Source organism: Triplophysa dalaica, chromosome 4, assembly GCF_015846415.1.
Source record: "Triplophysa dalaica isolate WHDGS20190420 chromosome 4, ASM1584641v1, whole genome shotgun sequence".
NCBI classification, from domain to species: domain Eukaryota; kingdom Metazoa; phylum Chordata; class Actinopteri; order Cypriniformes; family Nemacheilidae; genus Triplophysa; species Triplophysa dalaica.
The window spans coordinates 21,667,055-21,683,411 of record NC_079545.1 but is presented as its reverse complement, the minus strand read 5'-3'; the positions used below and the strand labels follow the sequence as shown (position 1 = coordinate 21,683,411).

Below are 16,357 nucleotides of genomic sequence, written 5' to 3'. Positions count from 1 at the left end.
TGTGTCAGAGTCAGACTCTCGTTTTAATGTCAGGTTGGTCATCGGTTCGAACCCTGCTCGGAGCATTTTTGGGTAGGAATGGCTGCACGTCTAAATTAATTGTTTATTACCTTTATCACTGCATTTGTCTGTATTTATTTGTGTACTTTATTTGCACGCTTTATTAAGTAATTTCTTATCCTCCATAGAAAACTACCATTTGTGAGAACATGTAAGGGAAAGAATATAAAACACGGCCACCATGGCTGATGTAATGGATGTAAGAAGGAATGAGATATGTCTAATTTACTGTAAAGAAAAATCGTACAGATTTAATAAAGGCCCAGGGAAATGACAAAATTCCACTCGGGTCTAAATTCCTCTCCTGAAATCAAAGAACGAAAGAAACTCTGGGTTTATCAAAGAAAACCTGCTCCAGACCAGGTTAGGTTCTCAGAGTAAGGTACTGGTCACTGACTCTGAGTATAAGTTACATCTCTTTTAGAAACGGGCTTGAGTTACCCTGCTTTCTCGGGTTCGACATAGGCCTCACATTCCGAAACGGAAAACCCAGAGTTTCCCTCAGTTCAGGGTTAATATACTCAGAGTTTTCACAAAACCTCCTTTCTGAAACGGTCCCTAGCTAGCTGGGTTTGTCTGGTTTTGTCAACACAAAACTTACTCTGCAACTCAGTGTTTGTTTACCTCGTTTCGTGATGCACGCCAAGCGTCTAAAGGGGTAAATTATTTTACAGATTATATCATGTTTAATAATAAACTGTTAATAATAGTTATAATAATAAAAATGATCAAACTTTTCAACGAGTGGGCGGGGCCTCATTGTCAAACTTATCAGAACATTTTTTTTATTATATTTCATACATACTGCATTGTCTTCGTTCTGGCATCGTTTGTATACTGAATTATTTACCGAATAGTGATTGGGCTTGCCTGCATTAACCAATACGTCTTGTCCCCTTTACACGGACCTAAAACTTCTGATGCCTTGAAAGTTTGGGCAAATGGTTCGGCTACTATGGGATCGGAAACCCGGAAGTTAGAGACTAAACACGCAACATCCTAGATAAATTGGCTTGTTTTGTAAGTCGCATGACATGATTGCAGTTACGTAAACACCGCCCCCAGCCGGCTCACAGCTCCGTTTTAATTCACACGAGAAACAGAAGTCAGCTGACCGCACAACGTTCAATACAGCCATGTACTGCCTGCTCAAATTGGCATCGCTGTTTGTAGCAATAGCCTTTTCCCACGGGTGGCTTTTTAGTGATTCTGGTAAAAAACTAAACGTGCTGGATGAAGTCTCTCTCTGGCCGCTACCGCAGAAGTTCCAGACATCCGCCGTGTCTTTTCAACTCAGCGCTAACAGCTTTCAGATCGTCCACGCTAAAGACTCCACCGCCGGGCCGAGCTGCAGTTTACTCCAGAACGCGTTTCGAAGGTAATTTATACAGAGTCATTTGTTTGGTGCATATATTGTCGCACGAGATTTGTAGCTTTAAATTACAGTATCACGTTTTGTTGGCAGAAGTGATTTCAAAGGAAGTATACAGTGCGCGCTTTGTGCTGCATTATGCAGGCAGGAATTGACTCATTCAGCGTAACCGCATACGATCATTTTGCCTCCTAGGTATTTCGAGTACATATTTGGTGAAGTTAGGAAGCAAGACAAAAGCAGAAAGAGAGCTTCCAATTCAGATCTCGTTGAGCTTCAGGTGTGGATCTCATCAGCTGATCCACAGTGCGATGGATACCCGAGTCTCCAGAGCGACGAGTCATGTGAGTTTCACTTCTCTTCCGGGTTTTCGTTGCTGGTAAACCAGCTCCGTAACCGTCGCGTAAAGCCCCGTTGGTCTCTAATCCGATAGAAAATAGACAAATCCGGTAGACATATGGCTCCCGGAGCCGTAATCTCATTAAAGTGTTTGTGTAAAGCTTTCAAGTGTTTGTAACAATTTACCCTTGAAATTGATTGTGTTAAAAATGTCTCTCTTTATGTACGTTAGATGAGCTGTCAGTTGATCAACCCTCTGCTGTGTTGAAAGCTCCTAATGTATGGGGAGCTTTGCGAGGTAAGCAAAAATGCAGCAGAATATAAGAAAGGTTTAATTATCCCCCCAAATTCGGATTTTTTCATTATTGACCATTTGTAACATTTTATTGGACCCTGCTTTGTATTTCAATGTTACAACTGTGACTGTAAAATTATTTACTCTTCGCTCTACCTCTGCCACAAAATAATAATGAAACCTTTGTAGTGTAAAGTAAATATTATTGCTTGAAAAGTAGGTCACAATATAGTGGCAGCTCAGTTCCACTCATATGTTATCACAATTGTAAATACTCTGAATAGCATAGGAAGTGACTTCCTTAATGTATTACAATGAATGTGTTTGTTTTAAGGATTGGAAACATTCAGTCAGCTGATTTATAAGGATGACTATGGAGCTGTAAGTTTGCGCTAACTAAACTTTTATTTAGAATGAAAAAACATTTAATATTATATGAGCAACCCTTTCAATTGAATTCATGAATAATGTATATACTCGTATGGATGCACTTTAAATGATTTCTAAAGGGCTCATTTTTACGTTTTCTTTCTAGAATAACATCAATAAAACAGTTATCTCGGATTTCCCACGGTTTGCCCATCGAGGGGTTCTCCTGGACACGTCTCGCCACTACCTGCCGCTCAAAGTCATTTTGGCCAATTTGGTAAGATATTTTTTCTTTGCTTATTAATCACCATCTTAGTACCTTGTACAAATAGGTCTATAGTAAATAAAACAGTGAATATATCTGTTTAGCCAATATCAACTGCACATTTTAAGTAATGCACTCTTTTTCTCAAGAGCCAACGTATCTAAAGGAAGTTTTCCCTCTTTTGTTATTTATGAAACAGGAATGTCAGGCTCTTCACAAATGAATGTGATCACAAGACAGGATGACTCTTACCACAGAGTTTGTCTAAATATATAGTGTATAGTGGTGAGAGAATGCTCAGCTCATCTGAAACGCTGTAATTTGTCATTAAATGTGAGATCCTGATCAATGTTCATAGGCTTTCCATATAAACACAAGATAGACTAAACTGTTTGGCTGTAATTATTGAATCTTGATAATAATTATGGTTTGTGAAGTAAATCATTTCAATTTAAGGTTCACTATCTCTTTAAATTTTGAGCACAGATCAGACGTAGAGTTATCATGTTGTACACTTTGAAGATCTTCTCAAAAAGAGAAAACTAAAGGAAGGAAGAACAAACAAAGAATGAAAAAGAGTTTCTCTATTAAAATGTATTATTGTTAAATAATGCATTTCCTGATTTACAATTTTTTTGCGACGTGTGGGACAAGGGGTTAAAAAGCTGTGCGGTACAACGCAAAGCAAGATGGGTGGTCACCCTATTTTGAAGTGTGTTGTAGTAATGAATGAAATTGTTTTATTTTCACAGGAAGCAATGGCAATAAACAAGTTAAATGTATTCCACTGGCACATTGTGGACGATCCTTCATTTCCTTTTCTCAGCCGTACCTTCCCGGAGTTAAGTCAGAAGGTAAGCAAGTAAATAACTTTTTTTTAAACTTGGGAATCACAGTGAAAGTAGGGTTAAAGCACCATAACCTTTTTGACATTTAACATTTGTGTTATTAACTAATTTTTACAAGTGGATTTATCAGTGTTATTGGTGGCCAAAACCATTTAAATGGTTAAAAATATGTTGTTAAGCCATAATTACACTGCAGTCAATTCCATGTTTATTGACCGTCAGAACCGGTCAGTCGAAAAATAGTTTCCTTATCTCATATACCTTTTTTGTATTCGCTGCACTGGAAGCGAAGGGTAAGTAAAACACCTAGGTTAGAGATGAAAATGTACTTTTCAGGATCTATAGAAACATTTAGGAATTAACCTCAAAACAAACACATTAGTTGATATGTTTATGTGCTTTGGTTCTAGAACACACAATGGCCACTGTTATTACCAGACAAATGGGACTGTGTTTATTTTTGTGTTTAAATCTCAATCTTGTTTGTTTCTTGATTGACAGGGAGCGTATAACCCATTTACACATGTGTACACTCCATCTGATGTGAAGATGGTCATCGAATTTGCTCGCATGAGGGGAATCAGGGTCATCCCAGAGTTTGACACCCCAGGACACACACAGGCGTGGGGCAAGGGTCAGTCAGTAGACACTAAGAATAGCTTTATTAACATTATTAGTGATCAGCTTAGTTCTGTTAAGCAGTATTTTCTTGGTTTCAACTGTGGTGTATTATTAAAGATGTTATGCATATTACTAATTACTCACAGTTATTGTAATTACTTGTTCTCTCACAGGCCAAAAGGATCTGCTTACACCATGTTATTCTGGATCTACTCCATCTGGAACATTTGGGCCGGTGAACCCCATCTTGAACTCCACGTATGAGTTCATGGCCCAGTTTTTTAAAGAGATCAGTACTGTTTTCCCAGATGCCTACGTTCACCTGGGGGGAGATGAGGTTGACTTCAGTTGCTGGTAATGAAGAGTAAACTCTGTAAACTGTCCTAAGTTTTAGATTACTCACCCACAGATTTTCCCCGACTTTTATACATTTCTTTGTTCAGCTAAACACAAAGGAATACAATTGAATGAATGAACTGATCTCATCCCCCATTGACTCCCATACTATGGAAGTCAATGGTGGATGAGATCTGTCTGGTTTCTGACATTCTTCCAGATACTTGCCTTTGTGTTTAGCAGAACAAAGAAACGTATAGAGCTTTGAGGGTGAGTAAATGATGACAGAATTTTCTTTTTTGGGTGAACTATTCATTCAGTATTTTCATATCATTTCATAATTCTTAAAAGGTTGGAGTACTGTCAGCCCTGTTTAACTTATTCTTCCACTTCGATGTTCCTGTAGGAAGTCCAATCCTGATATTCAAAGGTTTATGGAGCAGCATTCTTTTGGCACAGACTACCGCAAACTGGAGTCCTTCTACATTCAGAGGTGAAAGTCCAAATACAGTTAGAATCTCCAAATCAACCATATGAACATATAATAAAACTTATGAGGCAGTTTTGTTTTTATAATTTGCCCTTTGATTTCCCCCTATACTGTTTTTTTTATCAGAATACAATAATGATAATATTCAACATGATTAAACTGTCATTGACAAACAGGTTACTTGACATTGTGACAACTACCAAGAAAGGTTACATGGTGTGGCAGGAAGTGTTTGATAATGGGGTCAAGGTAAGACTCAGCTCTATTCATCTGGGCTGTTTTGTCATTTTTATGTCATAAACACAGAGACTCTGATCTGTACATGTTTATGTATCTGTGCATACATAAACAGTTTTTTACAGTTTCTAAGCACAACATATGATTGATTGAACTGTCTTCTGAGAGATATTAAAAGGTTTAATGTGCTTTGTGACTGACAAACAGAATGCAGGTCCTGGTGTTTGTCAGATGAAGTGTGTCATTTTTAAGCTATTAGCATCAATGGTGTTTTTTAAACCGTTTCCCTGAACACTCCTACTGTCCTCCATTGTTTGGAGCAGTAGTCTTGTAATTTTCTGTAAATCAGGATTGCAACTAAACTAAACGCATAACTATAATATTACATAATCGAAAAGTAATATTTATTGTTATAAAATATATCAACAAACGGTTTAATATTACATTGAAAAATATTTAAACAAAAAATGTTCACACATTATCTTCAGTCTTTCCAATCAGAGCTAGCTTGACCTGCATGTCTGTCCTTGCTTGCTCACCATTTCACTGATAAAACGCAAAGTGTCTGAATTGCGCTTGCATACAGATCTGTATGCTTAGACCTAACAAGGTGATAGCAGTTAACAACAAGAGGGGCAAAAACTTTATTTCAGTTTGCACAGAGGGCACATATAATGTGCTTTATGCATGTTACAGCTGAAGGAGGACACTGTGGTGGAAGTGTGGATTGGGAACAAAATGGAGGAGGAGCTACAGAATGTGACCAGGGCGGGATTTACAACCATTCTCTCTGCCCCCTGGTACCTGGACTGGATTAGCTATGGACAGGACTGGCAACGATACTACAAAGTTGAGCCACTCAGTTTTCCTGGTCAGTTTTAATTCAGTAAAACTTTTATTTTGTCTATTTTAGCATCACCTACACTGATTTAGTCTGCTTTATCTAGGGATACTGTAGTAGTCAATCACTGTATTGAAGTAGAGCCTATAGATTTGTACCTGATATTAGTGCTGACAGTATCTTATAGTGGACTGGACAGTGTCATGTTGACCCATGTTAAACACATGCCATTAGGTCAAAACGCTGTTCCGATCTGAACAGGTCTGGGCAACAGTGAAGGCAAACAGAAGTTACAGTAGATCAGTCTGACATATAAATACACTTGCAGCTGGTGGAGGTTTTTTATATTGCTGAGATGAATTAAGTTATATTGTGGTTGGTTGTTATATTTTTGGTCTGGCTGTATGTCTAACTTTTGTTTGTCTGGTATTTGCTTCACTACAATTTGCCATCTGCATACTATGTCATGTTGAAGTGTTGGATCATCCCAAAGCTTCTTAAATGTCCAATGGGTCATTTTTTTGGAGGATCTATTGACAGAAATGCAATATAGTATACATGACTATGAGTTCAGGGTGTATAAACATCGTACATAATGAACTGTTATGTTTATTACCTTAGAATTAGCTATTTCTATCTACAGTACATACACCACAGGTCCCCTTGCATAGAATTAACCATGTTGTTTATACAGTAGCCCTAAACGGACAGTGGTTCATAAATACTGTATGTTATCTCTTTCGGCTAAGAAGCGAAAATGTGACAAGATCTTAGTGCTGTGTTAGCTGCCTTAGTGCTTCTAAAAGGAAGAGGAGAAGTGATCCGTTGCTTGCAATTCGCAACCTCACTAGATGCCGCTGGAGCTTTGTTGTTGAAAAAATCTATATTTTTGCTCGTGGTGATGTTGAAAGTACGCTCTGGGAATATTCTCCCTCCATCTTGCTCCGTCCTACAAACCATTCAGTTTTGCAGTAATGCATTTTTATAAGGCACTACACAAATTGTAATGTCCTTGTCCCTCCAAAGGTTCTCTGTCTTTCAGAAAACCTCAGAACACCAATACCCCTGCTTACGGTTTTACCTCAATCATCCCAAATATTGAGAGTATAATCCATGTTAACTGCTGTCAGGTTCTAAACCCATTAACCTGATAATCTAACATAATGCATGACTGATAAGTCAAAGCTGAGCTAATAATACTGTTGTTATAGTCTAGGGATGTGCCAATATTATAACCTGATAATCATTCTTAATATAGCCCAATTCCTGATACGACAATTATTATATAATGTTTTGTTAGTTTGATACACACAGAAATTAGGCCTACCCAATATATTACAGATGTGTACATCCCTAGTATTATCAACTGTAAATTTCACACAGCATGAAAGCATTAAAAGATCTTCAATTTCATGCATTTGTTGATGCATACTTGTTATACATGCGTGTTTATGTACACATGTAGCTCGAAGCGGACACACAGATCCATGTGTGGAAAGAAAGGCCGCAGTACCAGGATGAAATGGCACGAGTAACAGCAGCTGGTTTCAATGCTCTGCTCTCCGCACCCTGGTACCTCAACAGAATCAGCTACGGCCAGGACTGGATGAACATTTACAAAGCCGACCCCCAAAATTTCACGGGTGTGTTTGTGTGTCATTTCACAGATAAAGATGACAGGGACATATTGGGCCGGAGAAACCTGTTCTGTTGCTCTAGAATGCTTTTTGTGTAGTCACAGGGTTGTGATGTTTTGTTGTGTGTGAAATATTGTTGGTTGTATCATTGCTTTGTACTGCCATTGTGAGGAAGAAAGCTTTTCAGATATAAAAATAATTACAGATAGGTATTTATAATGTGACTGTGGCTGTTTCTAGACTGACAGTTGTCTCTATGATCCCCCAAGACACAGTTATATTGTATTGTATTCATGTTTAGAAGATGTGTATAGGTATTTTTTGTTTGTGGCCTAATTTAGACACATGTAGAGCAGTTCTGCTTATTCAGACTCAACAGGAGCAGCAACTTTTTAAACAATATAACTTCAATCAAGTGACAGCTTTTGCTGTGGGGATTGTCTCTCTTTACTATGCTCAATAGAAACTTTTGCACTAATATTATTCTAATGAGTTCCTAAAACATATTAAAAAATGTGTAATAGTTTCTTGGTCAAATTTCAACCTCAGGCACAGATGAGCAGAAGAAGCTGGTGATTGGTGGAGAGGCTTGTCTCTGGGGAGAGTATGTGGATGCCACCAACCTCACTCCCAGACTCTGGTATGGTTATTAATGCAATTCTAACCGTTATATCACAAAATCGGTCAACATCTGTGTCACCACCTTAATAACTTGCAAGTAAAAGTTAAAAGAAAGCTCAGGTTTTAAACAGGAGTAACATGGGTTATAAATAAATGATAAATGTGTATGTTGTCATTGCAGGCCCAGAGCCAGTGCTGTTGCAGAGAGACTGTGGAGTGATGAGAAAGTGACAGACCTCAATAATGCCTATGAACGACTGGCACAGCATCGCTGCCGCATGGTCAAGTGAGTTAAAACTTTGACTCTATGGCATTTAAGAGTAATATGCTGTTAATTTATCTTCTAGCCATTTACACATTCACACATACGATCATGCAACTCTTTGTACTGCATCATTTTTGTGTGTAGAAGTAATGTGGATCTTTCTTTTTACCATCAGGAGAGGTATACCTGCAGAACCGCTGTTTGTTGGCCACTGTCGTCATGAGTACAACAGCCCATGAATCATTGAATTGAAGTTTACACTAAAAAAATGAAAGGGAAATAACAGGAAAACACTTTACATTATCCAAATCATTGAAACCATTCCAATTATCATGGTTTATAATGAAATGCACTGAGCTAGGTATTCAAACCAAATACTTGAATACTTCCATTTTTTTCTTTATGATTGAATTTTATTAAAAGACAATGTTTGAAGCCTCTGTGAAGAATTTTTTGGGAATAAGGAATCTTTTGTAATAGGTGCTTTTATTAGTAATTAGTTCCCAGGCTGGGTTTTATGCACAAAATAAATATAAATAAATAAAAGGTTTATTGTACTACTTGTTTCTGTAAAATGATTAACTGTACTTTCTGTACTTCACACCCTGTCCCGTTCATATGTAAACTTATGAAGATGTAGCTTTTGCTCTCTGGTTGAACCATAACGATGCAAATATTAAAACCAATCAACATTGGCATGTGTTACAACAGTTCAGCTGGAGATTAAGATATCAGCTCAAGTCAGTCCAGCCATCTTGTTGACCAGTATGTTCTGGTCATGAGTATTCATGGATTCATAGCTGGACAGCTGCAGAGAAAATGTGGCATTCCCAGAAGTCAAAGTGCGCATAACAGTGGAATAACCCTTGGACAAAAAGAATAGTAATGCGTCATTCTTTAACATTTAACTGATTTGTCTCAATGATCAATCATCTGTCATATCAGTAATACCACTCACCATCATTTCTGCCAGAGGAACTGTAGCCAGCAAAACTTTATCTTCCTGCCGACTTTGGATGTCCCTCACGGTCCCGCGCCGCTGGGCGAGATCTCCGAGTACAGGACTCAGATGCTCTTCCCACAATGTCACTTCCAGATCCATTACTGGCTCTAAAACCTGTCCTCCAGCCTGTCTCAGAGCCTAAACCCACAGATGACATCAACAGAAGCCCATTTTTTCTAATTCACTTAAGATATAGACACAGGAGAGTTGGTGGATACCTTGAGCATGCAGCGGGACACGCAGGCAGACACCATAGCTGCAGAAGTGCCTGATTCCAAACTCGCATGCTGGATGACTGTTTGTACTCCCTGTACAGGAAAACCCATCAGAGGACCTGCACAGGGAAAGAAATGATATGGTGAACAATGTGGTTTCTGGGCCTTCTGAGAATGATCCGGGCATAATGACTTTAAATCTTCTGTACCTGTGAAGCATAAGCAAGTGGTTCTGTTACCTTGAAGGTATGCGCTCTGAACTCCATTTTCCACAGCCTCTCTCACATCAGCAGGGAGCTGAGCTTTTACTTCCTCCTCAAAAGTGATGTCACAGGAAGTGCCAGACTCTGTCCAAGGATGTACGGTAAGCTCAACGTTAACTAAATGTCTCTTATCTCCCAGGGTACGATCTAACATGTCTGAAACATAGAAAATTATTAAGGACTTATCACATTTTGTACTGTATACAAATATACAGACATTGTAGTTTCCAGTAATTTTCATCGCAGAATAACAGTGTACAATACATTATTAAAGTATCGAATAGTTGGCTTGTGAAGCAGCGTGCATGACTTGCAGACATGATACTATATTTATTTTGTTTTCTCTTGTGATCTCATTCTATTATTTTATACCTAGTCCTCAAAATGGACAAAGTTTGTAGAGCCATAAAGGAGAAAAATACGACTTGTTTTGGTGATGCTTGTAACGTTCTACCACATCCAAAGCTATAAAAATGTGCTTTTTTTTAATCTACCATGGCCTTATTTAGGAGAAGGCTGATTAGCTGAATCCTCACCTGTGGCTGATGCTGATTGGAGAATAGTTTCTCTGTAGGCCACCTGCAAAGGTCCGAGATGGGTTTCTATGTTGTATTCTCTCTTGATGCGGTCATGGATAATCTCAATGTGCAGCTCCCCCATGCCACACAGTATCGTCTGTGCAAGCAGAGAAGAGTTATGAAAGTGAAAAAAGAACCTAAAGGAGCAATGTGGAGATTTTAGCAGCATCCAGTGGTGTGGGACCAATGGCTCACTCCACCCCTCCCTTTCAAAGCACTCTGGCACCTATCACAGGACAAAGGCTTCATCACGTTTATGCTTCTTTGCCGAAGGAGATGACGTATTTATAAAACATGCGCTGTAGAGCAGTTTTTTCATTCAGGGATACTTAAGAAACATGGTGAATTCCATGTAAGGGGACCCGTGGTGTATGTAGATAGAAATAGCTCATCCTTAGGTAAAAAAAACATAACACTTCATCATGTAAGCTCTTTATACACCTCTTAAGACAATTACGTATATATGTTGCATTTCTGTCAACAGATCCTCCAAAAAAACACCCACTGGACCTTTCAAACCCTAAATACTAACAAAGATAAAACCATTCTGATATTACTTTAACTAGCGAGATAAATAATTGTTAAAGATACAAAAATAAGATCTGAAACTATACTGTAAATGCAACTTCTTAATGATCACCTGTCCAGAGTCGGGGTCTGTTTTGACTTTCAGACTGGGGTCTTCCCTCTGCAGGCAGTTGAGAGCATGCTCTAAATCTGTTTGAAAAATCATATTGGATCTCAGTTGGGAAATGTATAAATTCTGAAGCCTTTTTCACAATTTTCGTACCCGCCTGTTTGGCCATAGAAGGAGGTTCAATGGAACAGAAGAACACAGGTTCTGGGACTTCCACCCCGGCAAGAACCAAACTGCTTTCCCTGTGTGAACTCTTGTCACTCTTCGTTTCATTCTGAGCTCGCCGTAATGCAGCTGCCGCAGAGGCTTTGGAGGAGACGATAGTGTCTCCGGTCACAGTCTGACTCAAAACACAACGAATCCAGTCATATCAGTTACTGAGAATAAGCTTTTTCACATTTCATTTTGAAAATTAGACAGTATCTTTGTAAGTTAATAATGATATAATGTGCCTTTAAGGGGTTTACATTTTAAAGGGCCTCTCTAACCAGCTTACATGTTTGAGTCCTACTGTAAGCCCAATGTTTCCTGCAGACAAGGAGGGGATTTCTATGTGCTGATCGGCAAAAGGCAAGAGAAGACGACTCATTCTTTCCCTGAAGCATTAAAAAGATAAAAATCTTCTCCAGATTCAAGTTTAAAACAATATAATGGAATACTTTTAGTAGTTCTTAAACAGATATCTAATCAAAATTAACAGATAAACCAGTGTTATACATCATACAATAAAATATAATATCTAAGGATAAAGAATCCAGCACTATGACCTCAAAAGTCTAACATTTTATACTGTAATAAATTCATATACATGTATATATACACTGCCCATCCAAAAAATTCACACACTAATATTTCGTTGGACCACCTTCTGCTTTGATTACGGCAAGCAATCGCTGTGGCATCGTTCTGATAAGCTTCTGCAATGTCCAGAAAGTCAGAGTTGCATACATTTTTCGCCTAGATCTTATATAGATGATGAGAGAGTCGGACCGTCGCGCAAAGTCTTCTCCAGCACACCCCAAAGAGTCTCAATGGGGTTAAGGTCTGGACTTAAGGTGGTGGCCAATCCATGTGTGAAAATGATGTCTCATGCTCCCTGAACCACTCTTTCACAATTCGAGCCCGATGAATCCTGGCATTGACATCTTTGAAAATGCACGTGCCATCAGGGAAAAAAAAACGAATTAATGGAGTAACCTGGTCATTCAGTATATTCAGGTTGTCAGCTAAGATCATTCTTTGGGCACATAACGTTGCTGAACCTACATTTACATTACATTTCGGCATTTGGCAGACGCTTTTATCCAAAGCGACTTACATTGTTTTATCCTATACATTTTACATAGGTATTTGCAATCCCCTGGGATCGAGCCCACAACCTTGCGTTGTTAACTCAATGCTCTTACCACTGAGCTACAGGAAAGCCAATCCAATGGGAGACTCTGACCTATTTGCTAAGTTAAATCCAGGTGGTGGCTTATTTTGGGGATGGGTTGTGTATATATATATATATATATATATATATATATATATATATGAAGAGTTTGGTTCCAAAATGAGATAATGAGATTTCAAATATCATGTTTTTTATCGTGCATTAATCGGAATATTTAAGATTATATCATTAAAGATGTATATACATACAAACACACCCACACTAATATATTCAATATTTTTGTGCAGATAAATACATTGGACTTGGTTTAAAAAGACTCACTACAAAACACTACCAATTGGAATCCAAAGGGAGCGAATTAAAGGAACAGTACCTACGATTTTTGTATTTAAATATCCAACAACCACTAGCTCATTGTAACATATTTTGTTGATCATTTGTTAACTCACATTAGGCCAAATGTTTCCAACCGTGTCTGAATCTAGAGGTTTTGCGACATCTAGTGGTGAAAATTAAATACTGTGCTTTTACTTTTGTGGAATAATTGTCATGATCTTACGTTCCGTTCCTGTTAATGTTATGGACTGCCGACTGAGCCTTCATGCATCCTGAATAGATTCTGACGAACACCAGTGGACCCCTCTGTTTGTCATGGACCACCTTAAATGCCAGCGCACTCAGATCGTCTTTATACCAGCGCCTGCACACATACATGAACACTCAGAAGTGGTACTTATACCATAACCATGAGAGCAATCTTTTTGAATGTTAACTTATGCCGAGATGATGCAGTGTAACGCTCACGCCACATCGTGGTGCCTCTCATTGGGTGCAGGGAGGTAAGCAGTGATGGCATCCAACAGAGGCTGTACCCCTTTGTTCTTCAGCGAGCTTCCACACAACACGGGCACTCCCTTACGAGCTAATGTAACCCTCCTTATCGCCTCTTGTAACTGGAGACACAAACATTTAGTTTGAATGCAGTACTTTCACATTGGCATGTATGTAGCAACTGACACAGAACAGAGGAAAAAGTATAATCTTACCTTCCCAGCGGGCACTGCATCAAAGTTTTCACCATAGTCTCCCAACAGCAGCTCAGCAAACTCATCATCTAGATCTGCTACCTGGAAATCAATTGCTGATAAATGTCTTTCCGTAACTGTAGATGCACAATGAATTAACATGTTTGTACTGCTGTTATTAAAGCTCCAGTGTATGAAATTTAGTGGCATCTAGCAATGAAGTTGTGAATGGCTCAGTTTGTCTGTTTAATGCTGCTGTAGAAACAACATGAAGAATTCCATGCAAGGGGACCAGTGGTGTATGTAGATAGAAATAGCTCATTCCAAGGTAATAAAAACATAATGCTTTATGATGTAATGTCTTAATACACCTCTGAAAACATAGTTATGTATATTATATTGCATTTCTGTCGACAGATCCGTTTTTTTCACCTGTTCTATTAGAGCTCCTCTGGCCTCAGTGACAGCCTGAAGCATCTCAGGGTCTTCTGACGCCTGCAGGGCTCTGATCTCAAAATCACGGCCATCATCTGTTAGAGAGTTTCCAAGCCAAACCATTTTCTGTCTTGTGATCAAGTCAACCAATCCTGTGAAGCCCTTCCCTGAGCCAATAGGAATCTGAAAACGTCAACAAAAGTCAGCGTTCAACCTTTTTATTGATATTTTATTGAAAAACATTTGTCACAATGTTTACCTGAATGAGAACAGGGTTGGTCTTGAGTTTGGTCCTTATGCTGTCTATTGAGTAATTCAAGCTATAAAAAATAGTTTAAACTAAAATAAAATTAAAACTTCTGTAATATGTTGTGTTATAAGAAAATGTGTAAGAATTTAAAGTGATAGTTCACCCAAAATTGAAAATTGTCATTATTTACTCAACCACTTGTCATTTCAAACCTGTATGACTTGTATGTCTGCAGAACACAAAAGAAGTTATTTTGAACAATGTTAGTAAACAAACAACTGCTGTACCCATTGACTTCTATTGTAAGGACACAAAACCAATGCAAGTTATGGGTACCGCTATTGTGCAGTTACCAACATTCCTCAAAATATATCTATTTTTGTGTTTTGCAAAATTCCTACACGTTTGAAAAACAAGTTGGTGATTACAGAATTTTCATTTTTGGGTGAACTGTCCCTTTATACTTTATATTGTGTATAACCTTGCAGCAGGTTTGTCCATCTTGTTAAGGAAGCACACACATGGAATTTGATGTTTCTTTGCCTGCCGCCACACAGTCATGGTTTGAGCCTAAAATTCAGGTTAGTATCGTATAAACATCATAAATGAATAAATGTTTTATTCCCTTCATCCCAAAACACACTGTGCACTGCAAGAACAAAAACCCAATTATCCAGCTGACCTGAACTCCAGCAGATGCATCAAACACAGCAACAGCTCCATCTAAGACTCGTAAAGCTCTCTCCACCTCCAAAGTAAAATCAACGTGACCTAAGAATGTAAAGACAATCTATTATGTTTGTGTAATGTCACTGTGTATGTCTCTGACAGTACAGAAAAAAACTTATTACACACATTGCATTCTGTTTATAAATTGTATGTTTTCACAATGTATGGAATGAGGTGGAGATATGATACAGTATAGCAGGTGTGAATGAGTCGGACGCATGATGACCCATACCTGGCGTGTCGATGAGGTTAATTCTGTGGTCCTTCCAGTCAAAAGTAACAGCGGCTGATTGGATGGTGATTCCTCTCTCCCTCTCCTGGGTCATGTAATCGGTTACAGTGTCTCCATCATCCACATCTTAACATACAATAGATAAAGTAACACTAAGAGACACACATACACCAGTGTAGAAATACAACCAAATTTAGTCTCACCTCCAAGAGCTCTAGTATATCCTGAGTAGTAGAGCATTCTCTCTGTGGTGGTGGTCTTCCCTGCATCTATATGTGCCATGATGCCTATGTTTCGAATCCTAAACAAGAGCATAAGCAGAAATATTACAAATACGCTCATCCTCCATAGTACTAAAATGTGTTTGTGTGTAAATGAATACTCATATCTTACTTTGAGATGTCTGGATTGAGAACCGCTCTAACCTTTTTGACATCATCTGCATAATTGATGTGAACATTGTAGGACTTTGCTGAAATATGTTTTAATTTTTCACTGTTTGAAAGGAAGTCCTTTTCTCTTACCTCTGTAAAAGCTGTAGTTTCTTTTCCATGTTATTCTGCATCTACACGTCACCGAGGATCCGTTCAAGTGTCGGATACACTGGGGCAATGACAGAAGGTATCAATGTCAAGTTACATTAGATGCATTTATTTTGCAGACATTTAAGACCATGGACTTACCCCTCGAAGAATAGGGATGGTTACCCCAAAATACATTTTCATGGAGGTTGTTTGAGCGAAGTGTTAAAGTTTTATGTATTCAGCTCACACATGACAGCGCCTGAACAAAGTCACGTTGAGACTGGCTTGGACTTTAAATCCATGAATACTTTCGTCCGATGTGTCTGCTGATATGCTGAATTAAACAGCACCAAGAGCAAACAGCTGTTTTTTATTTTAGTTCTTGACAATATGTACAATTCAATTAACGCAAAACCGTTTACAGATTCTTTCGAGACGGTCACAGTTCTTCAGTGCACTTGTGTCTGTGCATCT

The 16,357-nt window shown here is 38.5% G+C and overlaps 2 protein-coding genes across 3 annotated transcripts; one reads left to right on the top strand and one right to left on the bottom strand.

Annotated features, from left to right (window-relative positions):
- Positions 1-886: 886 nt before the first annotated feature.
- hexb (hexosaminidase B (beta polypeptide)) lies at positions 887-9,153 on the top strand. Of its 2 annotated transcripts, none has more exons than XM_056746832.1 (14): positions 887-1,438; positions 1,628-1,776; positions 2,004-2,069; positions 2,401-2,447; positions 2,602-2,712; positions 3,453-3,554; positions 4,050-4,182; positions 4,343-4,523; positions 4,912-4,998; positions 5,172-5,244; positions 7,539-7,716; positions 8,260-8,350; positions 8,513-8,617; positions 8,772-9,153. In XM_056746832.1, exons 1-14 carry the CDS (start codon positions 1,197-1,199, stop codon positions 8,833-8,835), a joined length of 1,629 nt encoding a protein of 542 aa, XP_056602810.1. In that variant the 5' UTR covers positions 887-1,196; the 3' UTR covers positions 8,836-9,153. The 2 variants fall into 2 exon arrangements, with proteins under 2 accessions (XP_056602810.1, XP_056602811.1); XM_056746833.1 differs by lacking the exon at positions 7,539-7,716 and adding an exon at positions 5,929-6,103 and having other exon boundaries at positions 902-1,438.
- gfm2 (GTP dependent ribosome recycling factor mitochondrial 2) lies at positions 9,064-16,340 on the bottom strand. The gene is made up of 20 exons (XM_056746827.1): positions 16,043-16,340; positions 15,884-15,962; positions 15,753-15,798; positions 15,563-15,660; positions 15,360-15,485; positions 15,081-15,169; positions 14,880-14,968; positions 14,408-14,468; positions 14,146-14,331; positions 13,735-13,815; positions 13,493-13,641; positions 13,248-13,388; positions 11,789-11,888; positions 11,446-11,632; positions 11,296-11,372; positions 10,614-10,752; positions 10,054-10,233; positions 9,818-9,933; positions 9,555-9,737; positions 9,064-9,461 (listed from the first exon to the last, which is right to left on the bottom strand). The coding sequence occupies exons 1-20, from the start codon at positions 16,082-16,084 to the stop codon at positions 9,333-9,335; spliced, it is 2,298 nt and encodes a 765-aa protein (XP_056602805.1). The 5' UTR covers positions 16,085-16,340; the 3' UTR covers positions 9,064-9,332.
- Positions 16,341-16,357: the final 17 nt, after the last annotated feature.